Here is a 14,202-nt window from a genome sequence, read left to right as displayed (position 1 = left end):
TCCGCGCATCAGAGTCACCCCAGACGGGAGGCATAGGGCGCGAGGAAAGGAGAGAGAAGGAGATGTTGGAAGTACTGAACCCTAAACTCCCCACAGCCCCTGCCTGGACACCTCCAGACAGGAAGCTTATTGCCCCCAGAGCAGCCGCTCCGCCTGCAGACAGCTCTGAAGTCGAAGCTGAAGCCCTCCCTCTCCCGCAGTCCGCTCCTTTTCTCTTGAATTATTCAGAAAGCGTTTGCTTGAAAGTTATACAAGCCACTCTGAGCCTTTTCCCCAAAAGTGCATCCCATGAATAGAATAAAAAACCTCAATTACAAAATGTTCATGAATGCATCCAAATTGCAGTGGTTAAACTGTAATTTTCGTTGATAAAGATGTGGTCACCGGGATGTGCAAATTATCTCAAATTTCATCAAATCTGAATGAGAGTAGAAAACACACTCTGAATGGAGCATTTAGCCCGACGATCCTAATGGAAAATTGTTCTCTTTTCTAGTCTAAAGCACTCAAAGCTGGTGAAATTTGATCTCCAGTCATTCTGTTGAGAAAAAATCAGCCCCGTTTGCATGGAGACCAGGGATGGTGACCATTTGCAAAAGCCCCGGAAGGAATCCGCAGGGGGTTCACGGGAAATTGCTGATGAACCGGCCAAGGCGAGACCTGAGCTACTCTCAGAAGAGAAGACGCCCCTCACTGATGAGATCCAAGACAAAGAACCCCATTACTCCAACCCAATTCACAGAAAGTCTGCCTTCAACCGCACCGTGAAACGCAGAAGCAAAGGCAAAGCCGGCGACACTTCTGAGCTGGGCACTGGGCATCTGGCAGGTCAGTACCAGGGATAGCTGTCCCGGTTGTTCCTTTACGTGCACCCAGAATCATCAGGGCGGAAAGGCCCTCATTAAATGAAAGGAGCACACGAGGCCGTGAAAACGATCAGGGACAGGCCCCACACTGTGGGACATTCTGAGGTTGTATCTCCCAATACGATGATGCAGATACTCCAGGAGAAAGCGTTGACCCAAATTACACAGTAAAACTGGCTTTTATTTGTAAAAGATGTTTGGTTTTAGAATTCAACCAAACATCCCCAGGCATACTTGCATCCTAGGAGGGAGGCTTGGAGCCGTCCACGTTTGGGGACATCTGGGAACATGAGGCTCTACTTGTCCTCTCACCGTTACCATGACAACCGGGGGTTCTGCCGCTCTAAAGATGCACGAGATCGGTACCCTGGGAGGAGCCTGCCCCGGAACCCTTAGTCTTTAAATCCCATTCCTAGCACATGTTTTCCACTCCAAGTCTGTTTGTTGAGCAGAATACAGTTCAGAAACATTTACAGACGGGGGTGTCAGCACTAGGGACCCCTGTCCTTGTCCTGTCATGTGGCTGAGCGGGCAGCACACTGGGGGTGTGGAGGGTGTGACAGTTTCCCTGTCCCTGGGGGACAGCGGCTGCCACTGGCTGGACAGTGCGCCACCCTGAGTGTGCTGCAGGTGGCAAGCCCTGCTTTAACTCGGGGGCTCCATATACTCTGGCAATAACTCGTGACGTAAACTCTACGAGGAAGCCTCTTGCCATACGTTAAACCACTCTCAAATCACAGAGACAAAACAATGTTTATTATTTCTTGTGATCCTGGGGGTGGATTGGGTGGCTCCTGCCTGGGCCACTTCAACCTCTGCAGTCAGCTAGTGGCTTTGGCTTCTCTGGTGTTGGAAGGTCAAGGAAAGCCTCGCTGGCATCTCTGGTGACTAGTGAGCTGGTTGGTCCAGGGGGAACTCAGCTGGGACCGCTGTCTCTGCTCCCTGTGGTCTCTCCTCCTCTACCAGGCTGGCTTGAGCTTGTTTACACAGCAGCAGGCTTCCCAGAGAGCAAGAGCAGCAGCCACCAGGCCTTGAGGCCTGGACAAAGGTCCTGCACGGTCACTTCTACCACATTCTATGGGTTCTAGCAGCCCACAGGGCCAGCCTAGATCAAAGCAGATGGGAGAAGCGGCACAGAATGTGTGGTCACCTGCCATCTGCCCCAAACACTAACAAAATCACGTGTGGAGTACCGGCCAGCAAGAGAGATACAGCGACTGAAATGCGGCAGTAATGGAAGCTGGGGGTCGGTACACTGTGTTACTCTCCCAACTTTTGTGTGTGTTTGAAATTTTCCACACATTAAAACTGCACACACAAAGATGCAGGATCTGTCCCTGAGGAACCCACAAGATTGTACTGATGTCATTTTATAGCAAGCAGTGTGTCAACGCTGATGAGAGGTAAAGGCAAAGACCTAGACCCTTCTGGGGGAGTTAGGAAAGATCCCCCAAAGAAGATGAAGTTTTAGATGAGTCTTGAGGGCTGCAAAGGGACAGGGTCAGAAGGACCATGAGAACCAACTTGGCTGAGCACTTACAGGTACAGCGACCGTGTCAGGCGGGCATTTCCACGGTGACCTTGCCATACCCATTTTACAGTTAAAAAAAAAAAAAGAACTGAGGCCCAGAGAGATTGAGTCGCCCACCCCAAAGCGCGCAGCTAGTGAGTGGTGCAGCTTCAACTGGGGTTCAGACCCCGCTGGTCCCAGAGCCTGTGCAGCTGGGGAAGACGGTTAGGGCAGCTCTGGCCAACAGAAATATACCGCGGGCCACATGTCCTTTTAGACCTGACCACGTTACCAAAGTAAAAAGAAATGGGTAAAATTCACTTTAACGAGGCATTTTACTTAATGCAATACATCCAAAATATTATCATTTCATCATGTAGTCAACAATCAATATAAAAATTAGTAACGAGCCCTGGCTGGGTAGCTCAGTTGGTTAGAACGTTGTCCTGATGCTCTGAGGTTGTGAGTTCGAACCCTGGTCAGGGCACATACAAGAATCAACCAATAAATGCACAAATAAGCGAAACAACAAATTGATGCCTCTCTCTCCCTCCCTCCCTCTCTCTCTGAAATCAATCAATAAAAAGTAAAATAGAAATCACTAATGAGATATTTTGCAATTTTTTTGCACTAAGCTTTTGAAGTCTATGCAATCGTTTATACCTGCGGCACTTCAATTTACATGCTGCATTTCCACTGGAAAGGCTCAGACTGGGTTTAGATGTCTTAAAATGTACAGTCAGAAAGGTAGATTTACATACTCAGATGTTCCAAATATCCTCAAAAGGTTTCCAATAACTGACTCGAATACAAGTTTTTATATTTAAATTTAAACTAATTTAAGTTAAAAAAAATAAACAAGCCTTTATCTCCCAGTCACACTGGCCACATTTCAGGTGTGTTGTAGCCACACGTGGCTAGCGGCCGCCCCACTGGACAGCACAGGGAGGCGGGGCTAGAGAGCTGAAATGGAGAGAAGAGTGACGCAGGGCCAGGGGTGGGGGTCTTCCTGAGAGGAGGAAAGGGGGTGGGGGCTGTGCATGAGATGAGGCTGCAGAGGGCACGGGGTCGCCCGGGAGGGGGCTCCAGCCCCTGGCCTCTGGGGCAAAGATGCTGTCTACCCCAAAGGTGCCGTTTGTGTCCAGACCAGGAGTGTTTTCACCAGACTCACAGTTTTATTTTTAAAGTGACACCCCCACTTCACCCCTCTCCCCGGGGAGTTAACTCCCCAAGCCAGCCCTGTGTTTCCTGACCCAGGGTCCTTCGCTTGGCCCGGCCACGAGGAGCAGGCAGACAGGCTGTCTGGCATCAGCCTGCTGCTGAAATCCTGGGCTCTGGGACTAAAAAAAAATAGTGAAGTCTCTGTCTTAAGTAATTTTAGGAATATGAGTTAGTCATGAGACTTACTCATCTTCCGGGGGCCATCTGGATGGGCTGTAAGGATGTGACACTGGGGCACAGTAAAAGGTGGCCGGAACATCTACTTTCCACAAAACGGGAAAAACGCACCCAGCTCCAAAAGAACACATGAGGAGAGAAAACACATGAAGCAGTTTTGATTCCTATTTACCAAAAAAAAAAAAGAAAAAAAAATTCACTCCCCAATTCCCTAACAATAAAAGCAGGCCTGTGCTCTGGGCAGAGAGGTGAAGACATTTCCTGTGTTGCCTGCTAAACGGGCGCCCTTTCAAAGTCACACTGGCGGTTTGAGGGCCCCCCCGCCCCCCCGCACACACAGGGGTGATCTGGCCCTCTGTGGGAGGTGACTTTTTTCATGTCGATTTGGACCTGGACGTTGTCAAGTTCGATGTTTAAAGGTCAGTGTGTTGCAAATGATTTTTGTCCCTTAGAGACAATGACACCGACGGCTGTTTCCGGTGTTCCTTCTTCTCTGTGTGTGCACTTGTATGTAGGCATGTGTGTGTGTGCATGTGCGTGCCTGTGTGTGAACTCTCGTATCATGATTCTAATTTTCACAGAGACGGCGTCGAAGGTCCCCCAATACAGTGCCAGGTGTGCCACATTCCCCCGGGGGAACGAGAGGAAGAACTCCCTTCTTCCTTCCCCTTCTTCCCCCCACCCCAGGGGACAGTCGCTCCTTGCCTGAAAAGGGGACACATTTTCTAACTTGCTACATTTTTTTAATGTTACAGACCCACTGGAAAATGGAAAACCTGTAAAAGAGCCCCTGACCTTGAGTGTCTCCCAGAACGGAAGGCCTCTTTGGGGAAGACGGACCCAGACAGACCCTGGAGCCAAGAGAACAAGGTAAGAGACAGCGAGTCGTGGGGGGCGCAGCAGGAGCCTTTGCGCAGAGTCTTGATGGGAGTCAGGGGTGTCTTGTGTTAAAATAAAAAGGGGGGTAACTTTCAGTTGCTTGTGTTTTTAACATTGCCACAATTTCCTTTAAAAAGTATAACCCCATTGTTACTCCTCCGTCACAAAACTAGGAAATTGTAGGGGTTGCGTACACTGAGAAGTAGAAAAAAAAGAAAAACACTGCATTGCCGCCACCCAGAAAGGTTTGGCTACGCTGTACCTGTTTCGAGTCTTTTTCCTGTATTCCTTATGCGTATTTTCTCTTCCTAACACAGGATCTTACTCTACGTTCGGTCTTGTAACCTGCTTAACATTCTGTCACAAACCCTTCTCCATGTTTCTAAATACTTTATAAAACAATCTACAGCGTCATTGGATTGGGGGTTACTAGTTGTGCTCCTGTGGTGGGTGTTTGGGTATTTTATCAGTCAGGGTTGAATCGAGCTGCTTGTAACCAAAAACAAACCAACCAGCGAAACCCCCAAATAACACAGCTCGAGTGAAAGACAGCTGGAGAGCTGGGGTGACGGCAGCTCCTTCCCGCCTTCAGGCGCCTTCTACCTTCTACTCTGACATCTGCCAAGGTGACGGCCAAAGTCCCAGACATCACAGCCACGTTCAGGTGGAGGGAAAACAGAAAGCCAGGGCGGTGGCCATGGTGGGGTGGGGGAGAAGGAGGGAGGGCACATGCCAGCCTAGTCTGACCCTTTAAGGAGCTTCCCTGAAGCCCACCCAACAATTAGTGCTTATATCTCATTGGCCAAAACTGGGTCACACGGCCACCTCCACCAGCAAGGGAAGCTGGACAATGAATGTCTTCTTTAAACTGGGTCTGTGTCCACCCCTCCCCCCAGTAAATTGGTTACATAGTAAGGAAGAAAGGAGAAAGAACGCAGGAGAGGTGACAGCAATCTCTGATCTGTGGCAGTTTCAAATTCTTTGCTATTTTGTAAGCTACACCATGATAAACATTGTTGTGGCAAAATCCTGTTGCCCATCCCTCATTATTTCCTTAAGCTAAATTCCTACAAACTTTACACTCTCTACAAATCCCTGGATAGCTACGGGGAAATAGCGTTCTCATATCTGCGTGGGGAAGTGCAGACCGGGCATCCTGCCCCAGAACCAGGTGGAAAGACACCCTTTTGCTTCTTTATACAGATCGTGGGTGCGCAGCTGGAGGAATGTATTAGTCCTCTTGAGCTTCCATAACAGAACACCACAGACTGGGGCTGAAATACCAGACACTTGTTTTCTCACAGTCCCGGAGAGTGACACACCGAAGGCAGGGTGCCAGTGTGGGAGTGTTCTGGAAGGGCTCTCTTGTCGGCCTGCAGACAGTTGCCCTTTTGCTGTGCCTTCATGGGGCAGACAGAAGGAAAGCAGCTCTGGTCTTTTCCTCTTTATCCAGGTCCCACCCTCACGACCTCATCAAACCTCCTATCTTCCAAAGGTCTCGTATCTAAATGTGAGACCTTGACATTGAGGGTTGGGGCTTCAACGTATGAATTTGAGAGGGGGGTCACAAGTCAGTCCCCGGCAATGAATTTTTACAGCCATACTTGTGTACACCCACCTGACCATCAGCCAGACCAAGATACAGAACATTTCCATGTGCCAAGAGGCTCCCTAAGGCCCATTTCTTCTGTCAATATCTAACCCTCTCACATGTCACCTTCTTCTGATTTTTACCACCATTAGATTAGTTTTGCTGGTTCTTGAGCTTCATATCAATGGGACCACACAGCGTGAACTGTATGGTATCTGACTTATTTTGCTCAACACAAGGCTTTCATGATTCATTCATTTCTGTATATCAGATTATTCTCTTCATTGCTGAGGAAGTATTGCTACAATTTGCTTACCCAGCCTTCTGTTGATGAATATTTGGGCTGTCTTCCGTTTTCGGCTATTACAAATGGTCGCTATGAACGTACCTAGAACAAGTCTTTTTGTGGGTGTTTGCCCCCGTTCCTCTGGGGCGTGCACACAGGAGTGGAAGCTCCCAGTCTCAGGCCAGGTGCATATTGAATGTTACTAGAGGCGGCCAAATAACTTCTCAATACGGCTGTACGGTCTCACACGCCTGCCTGGCCGGTGCTTGGAGCTGTCAGCCTTTGTCGCTCTCTCCATTCGAGGGCACTGTGGTTTCTCACAGTGGTTTTAATTTGCGTTTCGCTAATGACTAATGATGCTGAGCGCCGTTTCGCGTGTTCATGGGCCATTCGTCGTCTTCTGTGAAGTTCCCGGTTAAGTCTTTTGCCTGTTATTTATTTATTTTAATTTGCAGGGTTTCTCATATACCTTGAATACAAGTTCTTGGCCAGATACATATATCTCAAATGCCTCCTACCAGTCTGTGGATTATCTCTTAAGGTTTTTTTTTTTTTTGTCTTTTAATGAGCAGAAAGTTTTTATTTTGATGAAGGCTAGTTTATCAATGTTTTTCCTTGATTGTTTGTCCTTTATCATCCTATCTAAGAGATATATGATTACTTCAAGGATATAGAGATATTCTCCTGTGATTTTCTTGTAGAAGTTTTGTACTTTGCCTTTCCTAATTAAGTCTGTGGTCCACGTGCATAGGAGTTGCTCTAATGTCAGGAAAAAGAACTCCTGTTTCCCCAGTAAATGGCACTGGTGGTTTTTGTTTTTTTTTTAACCCACTGACTGCAAACCTGTGGGTGTTTTCCAGACTTTTATTGTTTCCTTGATCTAACTGTCTTCCCTTATGTCTAATCACACTGTCTTAAATAACTGTAGCTTTGTGCTAAGTCGTACAATCTGCTAGTGTAAGCCTTAGTTGGTTCTCTTTTAAGATGGCCTTGGCTATTTTAAGTCCTTGTATTTCCATACAAATTTTAAAGTCAATTTGTCAATGTCTACTCCAAAAAAAGTCTGTTAGGGTTTTGGTTAAGATTGCATCGTCACCGCAGATAAATTTGGAGATGTTGACATCTGAATATTGGCACCTTAAAATGTTCAATCTATGAACACATCCTAAGTTCCCATTTATTTGGATATTCCTTAAATTAATCAAGCAGTTATTTATAGTTTTCAGTGTAGAGGATTTATACGCATTTCAATTACATTTGTTTCTAAGTATTTAATCTTTCTGATTCCATTTTGAAAGCCAATGTTTATTAATTTCATTTTTCAATTGTTTGTTAGTAGTATGTTGTAAAAAATTCATTTTTGCACGGTCACCTCGTACCCCGTGACCTTGATGAGTTCACTCATTAGTTCTAATTGTTTATTCCTTCGGACTCACTATGCCCAGCATCCTGCCATCTGCGAATAAAGACAGTACTAGTCCTTTCCTTCTATTTATTTTTTCATACCTGATTGCACTGGTGAAGGCGTCTGTCACAACGCTGAATAGAAGTGATGAGAGTAGAATCCTCGCCTCGTTCCTTGCTCACGGTTGCTTTGACCACGAAGACCAGAAACCCACTCAGATTTGACCCAGTGAAGGGGAGACACTGTCAGGGTGCTGGAGTCCCACAGAGCCCATGTGTAAGGGGCAAAACCCCGCTCTACAGGAGTGGGAAGGCCATGAGGACCAGAGCCACTGTGTTCTTTTCTCAGGGCAGTGGGGCGCTCTTTGCGGACAGCTCTGTTCCCGTGCCCTCCCAGACCAGCATTTCTCTTTGTTCCCTTGCACATGACCCAGAATGGCAGCCACAGCCAGAGTGGCCTTTCAGCGCGGCTCACCATAGCCAGTGGGGGCTTCCTTCTGTACCTCTTGGAGAAAGAAAAATTCTAAGGAGAAGAATCTGGTTGGCTATCCTCAGGTCAGGGGTTTATCTCTGGGCCAATCAGCTAAAAGAACAGGAGTCAGGATTAATGGGGCCATTCCCACTTCAGTGAGAGCTATGTTTGGGGGAGTCTTTGATAAGTATGTGAAGAAGAACCAGGTGCCCAAAACATGTCTCCTGTAGTCAGAGCCTGGGTCTCCCATTGAGAGACTGACAAAGATGACTCGGGGAGGTGAGACGCAGCAGCACGGAGGTAAGAGCAGTCAAGGCCAGAGGCAGCAGGTCGGAGGAGTGAGGTCTTCCCAGACCCACAATGGGCCCAGGAGCCAGTCTTCCTTTCGCAGGAAGCTTGGGTGGGGCTGACATGGAGCATGTGATGTTCTTCGTGGTCAGCGCTTGTCCCCAGAGGTTCTACAGTTGCCTGTCGCGCACCCGAGGGTGTTCTGCCAGTCCTCTCCCATACGCCGGCCGCCGGTGGGGAGGGGTGTCATGTGGCGGGAGAGAAGTACAGTAATACAGACAGGTGTGCCACACAGAGGGGTACAGGGAAGGAACGTTTCTGGGGTGCCTTTATGTGCACTGTCTCTTCAGACTCTCTCTCCATTGTGCCTGTTTCACAGATGAGAAAACTGAGACCCAACAGAAGTTAGGAACTGCCGTATTTTGCCATATAAAATGTGCCATTTTGCCCAAATTTTGGAGGGAAAAATAAGGATGTGCCTTAGGCATGGGTAGTACTAATTCTGTATCTATAGAAATGTTTTTAATTCTTTTATTTATGCTTATGTGTTACAAGTGAAACTCTAGAAATCAATAACCATATCTGTGTGCAAAATAATACCCTGGAATACAAAAATCAGTTTGGTTTCTAAATACGAATAAATAAAAAATGAATTAAAAAATTAAAATGAAATTTTTTTCCTGAAATTTTGGGTCAAAAATGTGGGTGCGCATTATAGACGGCAAAATACAGTAGTCTGAGGTTGCACAGCAAGTGAGACTGCAGACTGTGAACCCCGAGGCTTCGACTCCTCACCTCGTGACCTCCCACTCCCCAGGCAGCCCAGGTGGAGACACTGCTGGGGTGCAGTTGGCTGTGAGAGGGGGGTGCTCCTGTTAACCTGCTCACAGCGGGCACAGCCCAGGGGCACAGGGGGCCCGCCCCTAGTCCATTGCCGTATCACTCCCTTAAGGGTTCTCTCAAGTCAAGCCTTCTAAGTTGGGTCTCTACAACAGATGCGATGTCTCAAACCAGGGTTCTAATCCCAGAAATCATTTCCTATCACAAAAGTACCATGTAGATATTCATAAAAAAGAACAGAACTCAAATATGTGCTTCTATAAATGGACATTTCTATATAAAATTAAACTACATTATAAAATTTCATCTGTGTGGTGAAGGTAGGGGCAATTTTTCTGCATAAATCGAGCAGGCTGACACTTCCTAGACTATTTTCCCATGGACGTTCTGACTGCAAATGCCTTTGTCTTCTCCTGGCCATGCCCTGAAGGAGCTGCAGGAACTCCTCGCTGTTCCGAGGGTGGGCGGCCTGCTTTAGATGGGAGAGTCGGCCCAGGGCTGGTGCTCAGCGGGGCAGCCAGAGGCAGACAGCTTCACTAAGTGTGACCAGCTCTGCTCCTGCTGGTCCAGCCAGACCTTCCTGGCCATTAACCATTGCACCCATTGTCCCGGGATCCATCTCCAAAAGGGCCATGGCCGTGGAATCCCTCACAGCCCCCGAAGACTCACGCATGCACCGTGTCTTTGACGACTGATTCAGGGCAAGAACCAGTTTCGATGTGAGGAACTGTACGTTTCCATGGGGATAGACCCGTTCCATGTACCGTAACCTTGGGGGCAGCTTGTAAATGCTGAAGTGAGTTGTTACCAGAGGAGTCTCACAGGCTTCACAATCTGGAACCGCAAGGAGCTTCACTGTGGGTTGGGGGCTGCCTCTGCACGCAAGGAAGCTGCTCTATCTCCGGTCCTGCCCTCGCTCGGTCACTGAGGGCACTGTGGGAACGGAGCGAAGGCAACTGCGCTCCAGCCAGCCTCTAAACCCTCCGATATGCAAGAAACCCCCGGAGAGGGAGGAACAGGTACAACCACACCACGCAGATGCCATCAGCACAATCCAGACAGGACGGGTGGCCCGGTTTCTCATCCAAGTGCAAGAATGGGAGGGGGTGGTTCAAAGCAATACCAACCACGTGCCCCCCACTCCCCGCCATGGAGACCTTACTTAAATCTCCCCTCCGGCAGAGAACGTTGAGGAGACCCTCAGGGGAATTTGAACACAGATCAGATATTTGATGATGTTAAAAATTATTACTTTTTAGATGTATTAATCATATGGTTATTTTTTAAGTCCACATCTTTGAGAGACACATTCTGAAATATTTTGGATCAAATGGGATGATGTCTGGGATCTACTTCAAAACCACCCCGGCCCGGGACGGAGGCTGGGGACAGAGATGAAAGGGGACAAGCCAGCAGCAGTCTTTAACTGCTGTCACTGGGGAAAAGTCTCTGGGGACTTCATGATACTTTTCTGTCTACTGTAGAATATGTTTGAAATTTTCCATAATAAAACCTTAATTTTTATGTTTTTTCAAAGGCATTATTTTAAAAGATGAAAAGGCAGGGGCTAAAGCAGAGAGACCCTCCGCCCCCCCACCCCCTCACTCCACACCCCCCTGCCCGTGTTTCCTTTTCCAGGAGGTTGGGCAGAATCATCCGTTCCCACCCGGGTGGCCGCAGGGGCATCACCATGGGCTCTTTGCAGGCAGGCCCATGCCACAGCTTGTCCTCCCCTGAGCACTTAGCACATGGCCGACACCCTGGAAGCACTCATATTTGCAAATGATAGATGAATGATTGATGAATGGATGGGCGGGTGGACGGACAGACAGATGGACGGACGGACAAACAGATACAGAGTCCCTGGGCAGAGGTTGCAACCTGGGAACTTGAAAACCTCTTGAAGGCCCCCGTGTGCGGACTGGTCCAATACTGGCCCGGGACTGTGCAGAACAAGGCTCCAGCAAAGCCAGGTCAGGGTGCAGGCGAGTCTCTGCAGCCCTGGCAGGAACAAGGCGTCTCTGACTGGGAGGGACTAGCCGGCCCAGCTGCCTTTTGGAGATGACTCACTTCCCCACCTCCCCCAGAAAGATGGGAGACCCACGCCCTCGGCAATAAAAACGCACATGGCAGTGTTAATCAGTTTCCTCTCTGGGTCCTTCCACCTGGCAAGGCCCGTCCGGCCCGAGGACCATGAGCAAAGGACACCAGAGCACTCAAAGGACCCTGGGCCACTTGGACACGGTGACTGGAGAGGTCTGGATTTTCCATCTGTAACATTGTTTCTGTTCTTACACTGTCTCCGGACAAATACAACCGTGACTTATGTTTTACAGTTGATGCCACTAATGACATATTCTCTTGTCCGGAACATATCTGATTTTCAGCAGTTCTAAACTTTTCCCTGTTTGGAAAGTTGAAGGGGTGTCTTCACCCCCCCACCCCCCACCATAAGTCCCTGTTGATATGGGCTGTGGGCCTGGCCTTGAGATGGGCGAGCTGCCCCCCACCCCCACCCCACCCCCACCACTGCCCCAGAGGTGACTAGACAGAGCTCAGGAAGTTGCAAGCAACCCAGATCTTAAGGGGTCAAAGCAGAGACCTGCTCACTCTCACACCCGAAACACTAATAACAATAACAGTAATAGTATCGGGCACTGGGCTGAGCTTCACACACGGATCTTACCTACTCGTAATCACATCTGTGGCATCTTGCCCTGCTGACGCCTTCGCAGCTGGTAAATTGTCCCTTTAGGCTTATTCTGCCTTATTTTCGTTATGCTAGTTTAGTTGACCAATCATTCCTTTAATGTTTGAGCTTCCCCACTTTGCCTTTCTCCCTTTCTTCTTATTTTCCCTCTATTTTAATCACATTTTAAATGCTTCTCTTTTTTGTTTTACCTTTATAATTATGACCACAATTGTGCAGTCTCCTTTAAGCATTTGCAATTATGGGGCCACCTAAGGAAGAGGAGGTTGGCGGTGGGAGAGAGCAAACCAGGGTTATTAACAAGATTATGTTCTCACTCGAGGGTGGTTCCTGGAAAGGTGTGTTAACCTAGATGCACAGAAACATCCCCAGTGCTTACCCAGGGCAAAGATAACCCTTTTCCTGGGGGCTACAGACCTGGGGCGTGACGACTCCCGGGACCTGCCCCTTCGGGAATTTAAGAACGCCTTTTTTGTCTGCGCTGTAAGAAAGCAGCGTTGGAGAGAATCAGGTGATTGCCAAGGAGCAAAGAAGTTCCTGAAATGTGTATGATGCTGCTGCTCCACAGACTTGGGCAGAGTTTAGGAAACCATGTGCAGGAAACATTTCACATGGTGTGTCTGTTGGAGTCTGAATAGCTTGAGTTTCCCGGCAGTGCCTTATGGCATGACTCTGATGTATTGTGCTGAGAGCTTGTATGCGTATTCAGTCCCATCAGCAGTGCTCTGGCCTTATTCCTAAAGACCCGCCTGCATCCCGCGGGGAGCAGGCGCATGCCAGGTCCTTGCCTGAGGCTCAGGCCCTCCTGTCCCTGGCAGAGCCCTCTGCAGCTCAGCTAAAGGCTTTGAGGGCCATCCATCCTTGTGGTCTGGGGTTTCACCTCCAGTCTGCCCCAGCCTGTCCCCCTCAGTGTTTGGACCTTACCATGTCGTGCTCTCCCTCTGCCTCCCTGTCACGAGTTTCAGGCTACAGAGATGGAAAAGGGGGCGAAGTGGTCCCAGCACTGCGGAGGCACAGCAAAGCAGCCAGCGCACAGCAGCCTGAGAGGAGCACCAGACCTCCCCCATTCCTTTTTCCTCTCTGACGTGGGTAATTGGTGCTGTCAGATCCGACGCTGCCAGTCCTGCCACTAAAAACCTCCGAATTCAGACCCGGGGGGTAACAGCATGCTCTGTTTTGGCCAAGTTTAATTACTGTGCCCGGAGCCAGGGCTTCGCAGGTTGCAAAGTCACATGTGTGCCAAGAGAAGGCTGCCATGCCTGGACTGGGGAGAGAGAGCCAAGATCCTGTGTTTGCGCAGAAGAAATGGGACAGCTGGAGTGGGTGCAGGCAGGACATCCCATCACAGCTGCCTCGTTTTCCAGAAAGAGTCTGCTGTGGCTAAAGAGGCTACCGGAAGTGCCTGGGCTGGTGCAGTGCCCCCCAGGAGGGCCGAAGGGGCAGCAAAAGGATCCCTACAGGGTCCAGTATCTTTGCGCATGTAGAAGTCTTTGCTCTGGCGAGTATCAAACTCCCCCATTGGGACAGAGCACTGATTGTCCTCAGAAATTTCCAAGCAAGGAAGCGGAACGAGCCTGTGGCGGTCCACCTCCAAGACGGCCTCCGGTGACCCCGCCGCCTCTCCGCACCCCGCCCTGCAGAGCGCAGCTGGTTTTACCACCACTTCTCACTGACAGTGGATCTACGGTGAGCGCATTGGGGGCGCGGTCATAGAAGGTGGAGGGCACCAGCCCCTCCCACCCGCGGCTCCGGGAGCCACCTTCCATTCGCGAGGACACGTGGCAGGCAGCCTAAGGAAACCTCTGCATGGTGAGCAGCTGAAGGTTCCTGCCAACAGCCACACGAGTGAGCTGGACTGAAGCCTCATGGGAGACCCTGAGCCAGACAGGCTTCGTGGCCTGCGGAAGCCACGTGGGAGACTACGTGTGGCTGTGAGCTGCAAAGTCTTGGGGTCATTG

At 49.3% G+C, this 14,202-nt stretch overlaps 1 protein-coding gene across 1 annotated transcript in view; it reads left to right on the top strand.

The window, feature by feature from the left end:
* The window catches only part of NGEF (neuronal guanine nucleotide exchange factor), an 83,250-nt gene that overhangs the window by 21,902 nt on the left and 47,146 nt on the right, over window positions 1-14,202 (top strand). Inside the window, exons 2-3 of the mRNA XM_024564210.3 lie at window positions 497-828; window positions 4,530-4,644. Of these exons, the coding sequence (XP_024419978.1) occupies window positions 567-828; window positions 4,530-4,644 (377 nt within the window). The 5' untranslated portion in view covers window positions 497-566. The remainder of the gene's footprint in view (window positions 1-496; window positions 829-4,529; window positions 4,645-14,202) is intronic.

This window comes from Desmodus rotundus, chromosome 2, assembly GCF_022682495.2.
Source record: "Desmodus rotundus isolate HL8 chromosome 2, HLdesRot8A.1, whole genome shotgun sequence".
Classification (NCBI taxonomy): Eukaryota; Metazoa; Chordata; class Mammalia; order Chiroptera; family Phyllostomidae; genus Desmodus; species Desmodus rotundus.
This window is presented reverse-complemented; position numbering and strand designations above follow the sequence as displayed.